This window comes from Gopherus flavomarginatus, chromosome 3 (genome assembly GCF_025201925.1).
Source record: "Gopherus flavomarginatus isolate rGopFla2 chromosome 3, rGopFla2.mat.asm, whole genome shotgun sequence".
NCBI lineage: Eukaryota > Metazoa > Chordata > Testudines > Testudinidae > Gopherus > Gopherus flavomarginatus.
Window position 1 is genome coordinate 80655796 of NC_066619.1, and position 14707 is coordinate 80670502.

The window sequence follows — 14707 nt, forward strand, 5'->3', positions numbered from 1 at the left end:
CCTTCCCTGCGGTTTGCTGGGTGGCTCCGGGAACGAGAGAGCAAACCGCGGCGAAGCGGGTCTCCTTTCCCGGTTTGCTCTCGCGTTCCCGGAGCCCAGAGCAAGCAGGTCTCCTTCCCTGCGGTTTGCTGGGTGGCTCCGGGAACGAGAGAGCAAACCGCGGCGAAGCGGGTCTCCTTTCCCGGTTTGCTCTCGCGTTCCCGGAACCCCCCTTGAAGCCGCCCAACAGCGCTGCAGTGTGGCCACATCTAACACCACTTGCAGCGCTGGTTGCTGTAAGTGTGGCCACTCTGCAGCGCTGGCCCTATACAGCTGTACTAATACAGCTGTAACAACCAGCGCTGCAAAACTTTAGATGTAGACATGGCCTCAGTTCGTTGGTCTGAAGAAAAGCTGCTATTCAATAGCAGACACATGCTGCAATCAATGATCAAATAGTTCAAGCTACAGCTATGCTAAATTCTTCATCTCTAGAGTGACACCTTTTAATTTCTGCTGCTCTGGGTACAAATGTCAGGAGCAAGCGACCCAGAGTAATGGAGTTAAAACAAATAATCTTCATAATTTTAGGCCTTGCCTGGTCTTTTCCATTACTTCTCATCCCTTCAGGATTTCAGTGAAGACTACTCAGATTTGGATGGTATAGTGCCTCATCGGAGACAAGAGTTGGAAGAGTCTAGCAGTACGGGCTCTCAGACCCCTGAATCAGAACACTTCCAAGGTCAGCATAATCTCAATATTTTAAGACTGAAAGTATTTAGAGCAGTGTTTTCCAGAGTGTGGGGTATACCTTCCAAAGGTTAGATAACATGAAAGGTTAGCCTTGAGAGTACAGATGGATGTCTCAGTTGTTCTCCAGAGTCTCAGCTTGGATTTTAAAAAAATGCCTAGCTATTATGGGTTGTGAAGAAAACTTTCAGAACATAATCCAAGTGTAACCAAGGCAAAGACATCTGCCAGAGTCTGCTGCCAGCCTGAAGCAATGGTTCTGAGGTGTGAACTGCTCCATTCCTTTCAATGGGTGTTAAATCAGATGCTAATGACCATGCTTTAGAGAGCAACTTTCCCCATCAAAGCATTTAGGAATGGAGAGGAAGTATCATACTATGAAGATCTACATCATGTTTTTTCAAAGGGTGGTTTTGGTGGAGGAGAGGAAGGAACGAAAGATAGATAAATTAAGATGTATAGGCCTTTAATTTTACATCCAGCTGCCAGCCATTGGGGGGGTGTTATGCCTTTGCTAGTTTAGAGCGCTCTCTACTATCAAAAACTTTCTTTGCATATAAGTACATATAGGTACCTCTTAATCTTCTTTTAAATATGCTAACAGATCAAGCTGCTTTACTCTTGCATCAGGCATGTTTTCCACACCTTGAATCATTCTTGTAGCTCTTTTCTGAATCCATTCCAATCTTTTAACCTCCTTTTTAGAGGTCTGAACACCAGAAATGAACCCAGTAGTCTAGCAAGAAGAAGCATGATCCAGTTTAATTTGCTAAACTGGAATTTGGATTCAGTTCCCTGCTCTGCCTCAGACTTCCTGTGGGACCTTCGACTTTGTTCCCCAGTTCTGTATCTGCAAAATGGGATAGTAGCACTTCTCACAGGGATGTTGTGAAAATAAATACATTAAAGAATGAGGCACTTATTTACTATGTTAATGTGACCTATGTAACCACCTTAGATAGAAAGTAATGGTCTAAGCAATACCCTATACAGAGATAAGACCACTTCCTTATTTCTACTTAGCATTCCTATTTGTTAGGCTTCTCAGGGTATGTTTACACTCCCAGCTGGGAGCATGCTTCCCAGGGCGAGTAGACAAGACATGCATTAGCTCTACTCAGTCAAGCATCCTAAGAGTAGCTGTGATAGCACAGGCAGTGGCTCAGGCTAGCCACTTGAGTACAAAACTTACCTGGATCCCTCAGGTATGTATTCGGGCACCTAGTCCAAGCTGCCACCCATAATACTCCCAGTTATATAGATATTTCTAGCACACTTGCTCAAGCAGAGCTAGCATGTGTCTAACTACTCACACTAGGAAGCAAAGTGAAACACTTACATTGTAAGTCTTTTTGTACAGGGCCAGCCCTATGTTTTCTGTCGCCTAGGCACAAAATATTGTTGGGGTCCTCGAGCATGGTGACTTGCCACCCCTGAATATTGGCACTCAGGGCAGCCATCCTGGTCTCCTGTCCTGAGTCTGGATCTGTCTTTGAAAAGTTGAGGGCATTAAACTCTGTTCCTAGGATCAGGAATCTAATTTCCTTTTCATTTAAAGTGACTGGGGTGATTTGTATATGCCTTTGTACCAGAAGCCAGTTTAAGTTCACAAAATATTGTCTACTGCATTAATTTTCAGTTTTATATGTCAAGTAGCAATGTATCTTCCTCCTTCTCTGCTGATCCATTCCTAATATGAACAGTTGAATTCCTGCTTTATCCCATATTAGTTTAAGTAAATAGGTGCTTTTGTGTAATGGTGCAAGACAGATAAAACAAAAACTATTTATCCTTGAAGCCTTGGGAAGTATCGCAGATGTTTCCATTTTAGAGTCTGGCTTTGGGCATATGAGCTCATTCACTCAAGGTTCTTTGAACAGTATCTGCAAATGCTTTAATATATACAAAGTTATCCTTCCTTAGCCCTGTGTTTTGCTTGATGTAATTGCTTTCTGTAACCAATCTTCCCAAGACATTGCAGGAGGAGGGTAGGAGGCAGAGAGGATTTTGCTGCGTCCTTTAATTATAATGGGAATAGTGGAGTGTCAGTCATTGCAATCTAAAGAAATAAGGCAAAAATCTGCTGTGTTACGTTAGTGTAAGTAATGCCAACATGCCCTGAGTGTCTAGTACTTGTAATGTTTTGCGCCTCCTGGGCCATTCTGTGTTCTGCCTTGCAATTCCAAATAATTATCTGTATCACATGAAAAAACATTTTAATAACAGTAACTTCAAATGAGGCAGTGTATCAATCCTCTTTTGCTTAGAATAGCCTAAATTATTTTTGGGAAACTGTTCTGTTCTGTGCTAGTCAGGAGGTCAGACTAGATGATCGCAATCGTCCCTTCTGGAGTTAGAATCTATGACTCTATTAACTGGGTTAGGTTTAATTTAGTAGGGCTTTTTACTTTGCCACAAAGTTTGAAGCCCTTCCCCCTCCCCACCCGCCCATGTTTACCAAGTGGGTTCTGAAATGATTATTTGATGGTGGTAGGGAGCAACAACTAAACTGCTGAGTTGCTACCACCCACTGAACACATTTCAGTTTCAGCTCACATCTCCCTGGCAGTATTGCTATACCACCAGTTATATGGCCAACTTTTCTAATACTTGCATTCTCTAGGCTGCTTCAAGAGTGCAGAATTCTGTCCTGTAGGACTAAGAACTTCCTTGTACTGCTCTATTCAAAGTGCACTTCTCTAACTTGCGTTCACAAATAAAAGCCCAGCATCCCATTTAAAAAAAACCAACTTAGTGCATCATTGCAGCATACTCAGATACCACAGTTACAGGTATGCTATCAGAACCTGAACTGAATATAATTCAATCAGATTCCTAAATATAGCTACCATCCAATTCCCAGCAAAATAAATTGGCAGTCATCAAAGAGAATGGCTGGTCAGTGTGGCTAATGGCAGGACTTGTGACTTAGTCACATTGACCTGGTAGCTTGCTATTTTGGTGAAAACCACTATTTTCAGTGCTCTTCATTTCAAAAGGGCAGGTTCTAGGATTATTCTCATTTCACTTCCACTCATAATCTAGAAAATCTTCTTTTAGGGCTAAGTATTTGTTTGTACCTACATGAAGAGGAGATATTTTTTTTGAAAATTACTCTTTCCTTTTTTGTTTCCTCCAGCAAAAAATGAATAGTGGACACACTTGTGCTTCTGCCCAGTATATGTCTGCATCCAAGTACTTAAAATTCCAAGTACTCAGATTTTGTGAGAACTCAATGGCAAGAGCAAAATTTTAATTAAATTTAAAAACAAAAAAAGACACCCTTTAGAATATTAGGAAGCAAGCATGTTTATTGGCGCTATCCTTTTAAAAAGTAGTAGTGATCCAACGCCCCAGAGTTCACGATATTGCTACTCTAGTGGTTTGGGTCACTACTATAGAATATTTGTGTCTAGTATTTCTACATGTTCTTCACTAACAGATGGCAACCCTCATGAGCTTTGCAGGTTAACTTTAAACTTGCCAAAGGAACTTGAAACTTGAATACATTATAGCAAAGCATTTCATCATTGTGGTTTTTTTTAGCTTATAAAATGTTGAACTTTTATGCAGATTGTACTCAAATCTGAAGATGAATCTTCTAATTCAGCCACCTGTATCCAGATCCCAGAAGGGCTTCCCTTCCAATCTTCATATTGGGAGAAACTCTGTCTAAGCTGACCTTAATCATTTCCTTTGTGCTTCACTTAATTTAAAATCCAATCTTGTTTTTGACAGATTACCACATCATTGAGACCCAGACTCATCTGAAAGTCTCCAAGGCAGAAGCAAAGTCTGTCCATGCAGACATACTCAGTAAACATATGCCTGAAGGAACAGGCAGGAACGTTCCCAGAAATGGTAAAGAACCAAAGCTAGATCTTCAGCAGGTATAAACTGGTGTAGCTCTACATAGGTGCAGGCAGCTAAACCAATTTACATCAGTAGGGTATCTGTCCCTCACTGTCTACATCCTTTGCCACATATTTGCAAAGTTTCTTTTGTTGCATTATATCAGTCCACTTTGGTCAAAATAATTCTGTTCTTCTCATGACAGGCCAGGCTGGAGCCTTTGGATTCTTCCACAGAGTGAAGTCCCACAGATTTTTGTCTCTGAATCACCTACTTGTTTTCTATGCAGCTCTGTAAGTGAACAGTTTTTTACCAAGACCGTCAGAGTCTCCTCCTACCTTATTACACCAGTCTTACAACAGTGCTGATTTCAATGGAGTTGCACCTCCGCCTAGTGTAAAACTAGAAGCATGTTTAAAAGTGGGTTTCTTCATTCCTCCTTGTTCATGTATCAATAATAGGATTTTACAGTAAAATTTGTTCTGCTGTATAAAAGCCAACAGAAGAATACTGTTTCTTGTGAACTTTCTAAATTGCTCAAAGAAGTGATCCAGGGTAGGTGTGGAATTTATAGCCTATGCCCTATAGAAACTTCTGAAGTGATTGTGACAGCTAAGTTTAAGAAATGTCCATCCAAACAATACTTAGCACTGCTGTAGACTCGAAGGATGAGATTTTTTCAAAGCTACCTGAAACATGGAGGCATCAGATGAATTGAGAGTCCTGTGCTCTAAGGCAGCTTTGAAAATCCCACACTAGGAATTGTACAGTGTACAAATAAGTTATTCATTGATTTTAAAATGACGAGTATTGTCAAACTTCTTTTTGGATACATCTGTCTGAGGGTGCTATGCTCCAACTAACGCAGCTGTCTTGTCATTTATTTTTCCCCCTGCAGTGTCTGTATCCTAGTCTTTTCTACCTTCTACATGAGATATAAAATCAATGTTCTGGAGGAACGGCTAGTCTCCATGGCTTCCTTTGTTGACTCCCATATTAATAAGTAAGAAGGCACCATTTTTAAAGGAGAATAATCTTCTTCTGTTTTTACATACTAAGCCCTGCTGGACACCTATCTTCAAAACCTCCTGATAATTGATAACAATTTAGTGCTATTCAGTTCTTGAGCCTGCATTAGTCTCATCTTGTAACTTCCTCTGTTTCTCAGAAGCATTGGGGTACTTCAAGAGAATTCAGGTGAAACCTGGATTAAAGCAAATTTCAGTTAATTGGGAGTAAAGGTTACACAGAGTGTTATGGGACAATCTAGAGTTGTACTGTACCGTCCCTTCAAAGAGGTATATTTCAGAGCTCCTGAAATTGTTCTCCAGGTGCTCTTTGCAAAACAGCCAAAGGTTTCATCTGGCTAGCTTTAGACACTTCAAAACCTGCAGGCGGGTTCCTCTTATTGTGCGTGTTGTGAGGAAGAGGGTTCCTGAAGGCTTGGGCTACCTTCATCTTCAGACTACACCCATCCTACTGCACTAATACCCCATTTTGTGATGCAGCACAAAGGAAAGAGGAAAAGTTGACTCCCTCAAGCATCTGGGCTGCTTTGGGTACCAGTGTGGCCATCATCAGCATAAATTAGAGCTGTCAAAAGGTCTTTTAATTTACGTCAACCTCCTGAGTGCTGCCTATAGGCTGCTACATAGTTCAGAGCAGGCTGGAGCCCCCATAGTGCTGTGCACTATGTGCCTGCCCCCTCCACCGGAAATTGTTATGGCCAATTTATGGCTGCTGTGCCCCGTGTGTTCACTAGGGGAATTTTCCCATGACCCTTGTGGCCCAGTTCCAGTCCCTCAATGTTGCAGCAGCATGCAGAGCTCAGGTCAGGGGGAAAATTTGTCCCCAGTGCGCAACCCCCCTACTGGGGACATAGTTTATATAGACTAGGGGTTGTGTTTGTTTGAGTGGGTTGGGTTTTTTTTTCCACACACACACACACACACACACACACACACACACACACACACACACTCCTGAGGTAGCTCTCCCAACAAAACTTTTAAGTGCAGACCTAGCCTTAAACTGTTAGGTATAGTAATCGGGCAAGGGGAGAAGTAGATGGGGAAAATACAAGTAATTCAGTTAATATCAGTATCAATAACCTAATCCACTAACTCATGAATATTTATTCTTACTGCCTAGTATGTACTATGAATATGTCTATATTGCACTAAAAAACATGAGGTCAGATTTAATGAGCATTTATTTCTAGTGCAGCTAGTTGTGGTATTCTGGGATCATTCAATGCTTAAGGTGCTTGGAAGAGATCAAGTTTATTCTGTGTTTGCTTCCAATTGGCTGTGCTTAACAAGAGCTTCCGGGTGCCCTACCGAGGCTCTGTCTGGTAATCTCAGCCATTGAAGGCACAATCCCCAATACCACAGCAATAAACTCTCATCTGCACTTTCAGGTGGTTTAAAATAGATTTCCATGCCCCAAAACAATGGCCTCAGTTAATGGAAAAGTCAATAAAAAGTAAGCAGTGTGTGGAGAGTTTTGGATTAGCCCTTTGAACCCTCCAAATAAACATTCATCATCCTTGGTAAAAGGCAGTGAGGTACATAGTATATTTATAAGCAACTCACTGACCTTCCTGAGTTACCTAAGCAAACACAGGGCCTGCTCCTTGTTACAACATACAGCAGGGATACAGTTGTCCTTAAGAGAGCCAATTAGAGAAGAAATAGTTATTCCATAGCAGCTCAAAGCACAACTTGCTTTAGCTAGGGCTCATGACCTAGCACCGGTCTGAGCCCCAGAAACTCAAGATCCTACCCAGACATAGCAACGCCTAGTTGCTGCACCAAAACCACAGCTAGTTGGGTTCAAAGGTGGATATAATTGGGGAAACTGACCAGTTTATTTAGGGTTACATTCAAGAGTGGATTATATTCTCGCCCTCATGTGATTGTGAACCTTCCTAATCTAGCATGCAAAAAATTGTTAAAAATCAAATAGTAAACCAGAATGCAAAACTGCAACAGCAGGTGTTGTACCCGGAAATGTTGACATAGTCAGCCAGCTGGAGAAGCACCACCTGAAAAACAAGCAGCCAAAGAAAGCAACAAAATGCTAAACCTAACACAAGGCAGTGCCGTACCCAGAATGGGTGGGCCTGTCTGCAAAGTATTGAAAAGGCCCAATCTCTTGGGCCAAGTTATGTTACACCTCTAACTCCATTTTCCTGGCAAGTCATCCATGACAAAACACTCCCTGACACAACATTCCAGCCCACTTAGAAAAACTATTGCACCATTTAGCATCCAATTCTGCTCTCAGCTACTTATGCAACTTCAACTGACAGTGGGGATAGTGTGCATCTATCACAGGACAGAGTTAGGCTCTTGATTATTAATTTAAAGGAGTAGGAAGGGAGTAATGCCTTATCCTTAAATGGGAATGTCTGGAAAGCTGTTCATCCACTGTGTTTTTCCCTTATTTGGAGTTGTGTGAGACTGTTAAGGCCCCTTCAAACCACTTTGATAATGGAGGGAGGGTCATGCCAATGTGGTCCAAACTTCTAAAGGATAGAGAATAATCCTAATGTGCACTTTCCACTCTATTTTTTTCCACACTTTGTTTGGATCCATGTCATAAAACACGAGCATACTTAGAGGGATTTTACTAATAAAAATGTTAAGAATTTCTGTCTTGATTTCTGTAGAATTAGTCTGGTAAAGTCTGAGGGTACAAATTACATTACAGAAATACTGTGCTAAATAAGTATTGCAGTAACAATGTTCCCATTCAAATCCTTCATTGTTTTCATTTTTCCTTTCCCCCATCACATCTCGTTCTTTTATTTAACAGCCAGCCAGTGCAACAAGGCCTGGGATCCCATCTGCAAATTAATGCTGATGTCCTTTGTGGTGAACTAACAGCTAACCTCATAAAATTGGAAAAGGTAATTGATTTGAGATGAATAATATTATGTAAGTATTTAAATGCCCGGTACTCAGGATACATGATGATCACAACAGGTTTTTGTCAAACCACTGATGTTTCTTTCCCGAAAGTACCAGACTCTCCAAGATTTGCTTTTGTAGATCTCTGAACAGCATTTCTGGAAGAACCACCTTCCTGAGGTGAGAGAGTTCTTGGATAATGGCATAAATTAACAGTTAAGCCTGAGCATGTGTGTCAGTGTATGTGAGTGCTACCTTATGAGAGGTTGAGAGATCAATTGCCATTTAATTACTCTGAAACCTCCAGTGATTTGTTGTGTTTATGATCCAGTTAATGACCTTCATTTTTGGCTGGTAAGGCAACAGACTTTTGATATTACCTTTCTTGGGTGATATGTTTCTCCAGTCTGTTTTGTCCTGCTGGAATGCTGGTGTCCACCTACAAAGTGGATGTTTAGTAATGTCTGTTACTGTTTAGCAACATGAATGCACCAGCTGTTTGTTCCCTGCAGATGACCTCTTCTCTTTTCCATTTACTAACTGCAGAACTAAATGTATTTGCTATCCCCAGCTGGAAAATCAAAGAAAAACAAGGCTAGGCAGGAAGATATTTTCACCTGGTTACATTTATACTTCAAGTGCAGTAAACTGATAATTAAAACTAAGGTGTTTCATGTTGTTCTTCCATTGGCCCAGCATGTAGGTTGTATTTCTACTGTAATAACCTTTTATTTGAATTCCTACATACTATAATCACATGAGTGTTTTTTTGTTTTTTGTTTTTTTTGTTTCTAAAATGTTGATAGCTTGCAAAGGTCTTCAATACAATTTGTTTTTCCAGAGCAAACTTTTCAGGTTGCATGTCACTGAGATTATTTAATATCACTGCTAGCAATATGTCAAAAGTTTCAGAACAACTTTGCTACCAAGGAAATGGGGCTTGATTCTCTCTTCAGTGTAAATCTGGAGACATTCAATTGACTTCATTCTCAATGTTTACTAGTTTAAAACTAGGAAGTGAGAGGAGATTACTCGCTATATGGTAAGATATATTCAGAGACCTTCAATATTGACCCAAGTACACAGGCCAAATCATTACAATGGAATTTCTCATATAAAGACTAATGCTTCAGTTCAGCAAATCACGTGAGCATGTTCTGAAGTCTCATTCATTTCAGTGGGACTTGAGCCTATGCTTAAAGTTAAATGCTTTGCTCAACTGGGGCCAAAAGAACTGAACCCCTAAAGAGACCTTAACTGTGCATATTTTCATACTTGGATTGCTGCCAACTTACAATACAATGGTCCTAGTGTCCTCTGAGCACAGGTTGTTGCATACCAACACACCTCTCTTAAACTGGCACTCCTTCAATAAAGATTTGCTAAACCTTAGCAAGCATTTAAGCTAACGCTATGGAATAATTAGCTATTTATTATTTGTGAAAATTGTACTACTGGGTTGACGTTCTGCTCTGATTAAATTTTTTTTAGAAGAAGAAAGTTATTAATCCTGGCACCTGTACTTAATGTATGCTTTCCTCTCCTCATCACGTCTTCCCCATAGACTTGCAGAAGTCTGGCCTTACACCTACTCTCAAAAAGCCTGTTCAGAATTTGACCCTGTTGCAGTGACCTCTTTTGAATGTAACCTTGTGTTTCTCTCAGCTCTATTGAATTCCACACTTGTGGGCCACTGAATTCCCATTGGCTTAGTGCCACAATATCTAGCACTTCTAGACTCTTTTTGATGGGCTTCATACAGCTTGGTTGCCAAATGTACCAGATGTATCCACCAGACAAGTGCTTGAAATGAAAAACCAAAAGGACTCATGTGCCTCACCAATATGAGCCCCAGGATCTCGGTTGACTCCTCCACCTCTTCTGAGAAGGGAATACAATTAAAATGCAGGCACTAGATAATTTGTATATATTAACCCGGAAGCAGTTTTCATTTTTTTTCTTTCCATTTTTTTCTTCCTTTCCCTCGGTGAACCTATCCCTGCCTTTTTTTTTTTTTCCTTAACGAGTGTGTTTGGTGTGCCTCAGGGAAGTGGGGGGTATGACAACATGGTTTTAAGGTAACTTTCCCTGATCCTGGGTCAACTGGAGGCTGGACGAGGCATGGCATAATCTTAGTGTAATATGGAGCTGCCTTAAAGCTGCTCTATCTGTAGCCAGTGGCTATAGCAGCTGAAGCTCTGGCAGAACACCATGTGTCCCATCTTGACATGCCCTATGCTAAAGTGGAGAGAGAAACAGGAGGCATCGAGCTGGCTAAGCTAGCTTTGCACCATCCAATTGTCCCCTTGGATAGCATTTTGGCTGCTTTGCACTACCTTCTACAACACAAAGTAGCTGGGGCAGAGAATAGAGCTCAGTATCTTTTTCTCTGGTGCTGGCTGCCACCTTGCTTCTCCTTAAAGGAGTAGGCTAATTTCTGGAGCATGGAATGTTTTACTTCATGATCTGTAGATTGTATCCTACTGTCCTTCGGATGAGGGGGAAGCCTGTCCTGTTTGAGCTCGCCAAAACACTTTGAATTTTCCACTTTATCAAAAGCCTTTGGGTTTTTCAAAAGTTCTGTAGATGTTTTCTTGAGATTTTGGCCACCTATAAAGATGGTGGCCATCTTTCAATTATAAAATAAAATCAATTATGAAATTTTGAAAAATTACAACATTGATAAATCACTTAAAGTTAATGAAATTAATTACTGGGTTTTTTCCAACTCTACTGTCAGTCATGGAGTAGCCCTGCTCTTTCACTAACTCAAACTTAGTGGAAGAGCAGGGCAGCTTCAGAATTTACCAAAAGTGCTCCTAAGTCCTGACACCTCAGTTCCAGCTTTCCAAATGAGTTTGTACCTGGTCAGGGCTGTCCCTAGGAGGGTGTGGGCCCCAGACAAAGGTGCCAAATTTCTAATCTTGATGGGGTGCTCCTCCCTGGATCTGCCCAAGATCTGTCCCCATGCCACCCCTTCCCCCAAGGCCCTACCCCACCTCTTCCCACCCCCACCCTGCCTCTTCCCTGCCCAGTTCCGTCCCCTCCCCCAAGCATGCTTTTGTGCCCTCACTCCTCTTCCCTCCTCCCCCGTGCCTTCTCATGCCTTGAAACATCTGATCCACAGGAGGCACTGAGCGGCGGGGCTTGCCAGCAGGTAGGAGGCATTGCGAGGAGCAGGAGGTTCTGGTAGGGGAGCTCCTCCTTGCCTGCCTGCCTGCCTGCTGCTCACATCCCTGTTTGCTTCCTCACTTCACCCATCCTCCTGCCTCACCTCCCTGCTCGCCACCTCATGATTTTATCCATGTGCAGGGACCCTCCAGGGCCTGGGGCAGTCACCCCAATTTACCGTACCCAAGGGACGGCTCTGTACCTGGCTGATGCACATGGATGTTGGGTTGACTTCAGTATAGCAACCATTCGAAAGGGCATAAATAGCAGTGCTAGAATTAACTGGTGCACTCATACTTGCACTGAAGAATGCTTTCTAACTGTGTGAATAGCAGTAAGTATATCTGAACCTTCTGTTCTTCTTTAAGATACAAAACAACTTACAAAGACTACTTGAAGATGGTGACTGAAACCTTCATGTTCTGGGCTACTTCATACCTCATTCTCCTATGTCTGATAAGCAGCATCAAACACTGCAGTGAACTCTGCAGGCTGGAGTTCGTGTTCCATTTTTTGAAGCTAAAGCCACACTTAGACTGCTGCAGTAGCTTCTCCGTCTCAAGAATCTGGAGAGTGGTTTATTCTTGTGCAATGAAATATATCTGTGTATGCTGACAATAATGTTTTTCCATTGCTAGTCACACATCAGTATGTGATTTTTATAGTTTGGGGCCAAATTCTGTTCTTGGTTCTCCAGTGTAAATCTGGAGTAACTCCCTTTATCTCAATATTTGTTTTTCATTTACATGGATGTGACAGAGCAGAATTTGGTCCTAGATGTACAGCTACGGAACCATCATGTGCAAATGCTTGTTGTCATTCAGAGAGAGACCCCTGTCTCTCTGGTATTACTGTAGTTATTAATAAACACTCCATTTTTAGTTTTCTTCTCTTCTGCTCCAGTTCCCCAAAATCTGTGCATGCGTCAAATACCTTCATGTCTGGTCTCTCTGGGTCTGAATCTGAGGTGCTGAGTGCATTCTGCTTCTTATGTGCCAGATTCTCAGCTGGTGTAAATCATCAGCACAACTCTATTCACTTTGCTGGAGCTATACCAGCTGAGGATCTGGCCCATTGACTTCAATGGAAATTGAGTGCCCAGTAGATGACCAGATCAAGCCCTATGCAAACGCTCACAATTTTTTACAGAATACCCCACCCACTATGAACTGTAGCTTCTGCAAACTGTCTACAAGCCTGGGTGGCACACTGAGCTGCTAAACACAGTTTAAAATATCCGGTATATTTTAAATCTCTCATTGTAACATAGTTTGCTCAGGATGCCCTTCAGTGCTAAGATGCTGTCAGCTTTTCAAAGGGTCACATGAGGTCTTAGTTGTGCAGTTCCCATTCCAGTTACCGGGAGTCCCATAGCTAATTTGGTCACAGAAGATCCCACAGAGTCCATCACCCTTACACAGTGGGAACTGGCAAGTTAATGAAAATACAATGATAGAAACTATTTTATTGGAGTGAATAGAAGAAAAATAGGTGTTCTCTTGTTACGTTGTTCTGTTTTCACAGAGCCTTAAATGATGAGGTAACTAGTGATTTTAACTCTTTGGTTTACAAAGTGGGTTGGCTGGTTTTCATGAGGCAATATTTAGGGTAGTATAAGATAGAACCTGTAAGTAAACAGATGTTTATATATGCATTTTTAATAATCATTTCTGTGAAATGTACCTTATTTTGTTTAATAAAAAAAACTTTAAAAAAAAGTCTGGTGCTTACAATTTCGCTTGTACATTCCACATGTAACAGTTAGTTTTATATTATAAACAAAGCTGATAAAGGTTTTTGCAATCAGAAGTGTTGCTCTTACTGTGAATCCATTTTGTGCCTGCAAAATCTGTTTTCAAACCACCTTCTAAAAATCATCCTACACAATGCAGCTAGGGCCTGATCAAAAGCCTAATGCAGGCTATGACAGCCTTTCCATTGAAGGCTTTCATTCAGATTCCCAAGTGTGGATGTATTTTTCCTCATCTCTGGCCACTGGAGAAGTTCCTCAGCTGCTGTAAATCTATGTAACACCAGGACTGATTTACATCAGCTGAGGATCTGCAGGAACAATTTTTATAGGGGGGATGCTGCTGATGGAAACCATATGTTTGTTCTTCAAGCAGAGGGGTGCAGCAGCCCCACCGGCACCCCTAGTTCTAACACCACTGAGCATCTGGCCCATATTTGTAACATGTTGCTGTGAACCTTGGGTAAAGCTGTGCCTGAAGAATGTAGGATAGAAGCCTCTGTTGTCCTCAGCCTATAGGCAAGGTGCAGCAATCTGCACAGCTGAGCCAGGGGCCAGTTGTATATGGTGCCCATTGGGCACCTTTCCTATTCAGTGGATCTGTTTCAGGTTGATGTGGTTTCCCCACAAATACACACCTCGGTGAAGAGCACTGCAAGGCTTTGCTCTCCAGCATGCTGGAAGTTAGCGTTCCACACCCCAAGTGGCCACTTTCCATCCCATCCTAAACACAGCATGGCAGAAGTTCCACTGAATGTACTCTTTGTGGCTGTAAAGTTTCTGGGTGGGTCTCTCCTATTTACTTAGATGTATAAATATCACTAGCTAAGAAATTGATAAACAAATCTCTCCCCACACAACTTTTCACCTCGCATTCCCAAATATGAGCCACATTCTTCCCTCACTTATGAAGTCAGTGGAGTTGCATGGGTGCAATGGAGGGCAGTCCTTCACTCACTCCGGGGGCCCCAGAAAACTCTCGCGGGCCCCCGGAGCTGCTTCCACTCTGGGTCTTCGGTGGCGGGGGGGTCTATCCCTGGGGCGAAAGGACCCCCCGCTGCCAAATGACTGCTGAAGCGGGACCCGCTGCCGAAGTGCAGGGTCTTTGGCGGTGGGGGGCCCCCGCCGCAAGTCTTCGGGGCACTTTGGCGGCAGGTCCCAGAGTCGAAGGACCCCCCGGCTGCCAAATTACTGCCAAAGCAGGGGCCACCTGCTGCCAAAGACCCTAGGCCCCCTGAATCCTCTGGGCGGCCCTGGCTCTCAATCTCTCCTGTTGAAGCTGGTCCACTTT

General features: G+C 42.4%; 1 protein-coding gene across 2 annotated transcripts in view; it reads left to right on the forward strand.

Moving 5' to 3' along the window:
- Positions 1 to 13378, forward strand: part of GRAMD2B (GRAM domain containing 2B) — a 73887-nt gene extending 60509 nt beyond the window's left edge. For both annotated transcript variants that reach the window (XM_050945888.1, XM_050945889.1), the window contains exons 9-14: positions 610 to 721; positions 4468 to 4590; positions 4787 to 4874; positions 5480 to 5584; positions 8401 to 8494; positions 12035 to 13378. In XM_050945888.1, the coding sequence (XP_050801845.1) occupies positions 610 to 721; positions 4468 to 4590; positions 4787 to 4874; positions 5480 to 5584; positions 8401 to 8494; positions 12035 to 12076 (564 nt within the window). In that variant the 3' untranslated portion in view covers positions 12077 to 13378. The remainder of the gene's footprint in view (positions 1 to 609; positions 722 to 4467; positions 4591 to 4786; positions 4875 to 5479; positions 5585 to 8400; positions 8495 to 12034) is intronic.
- Positions 13379 to 14707: the final 1329 nt, after the last annotated feature.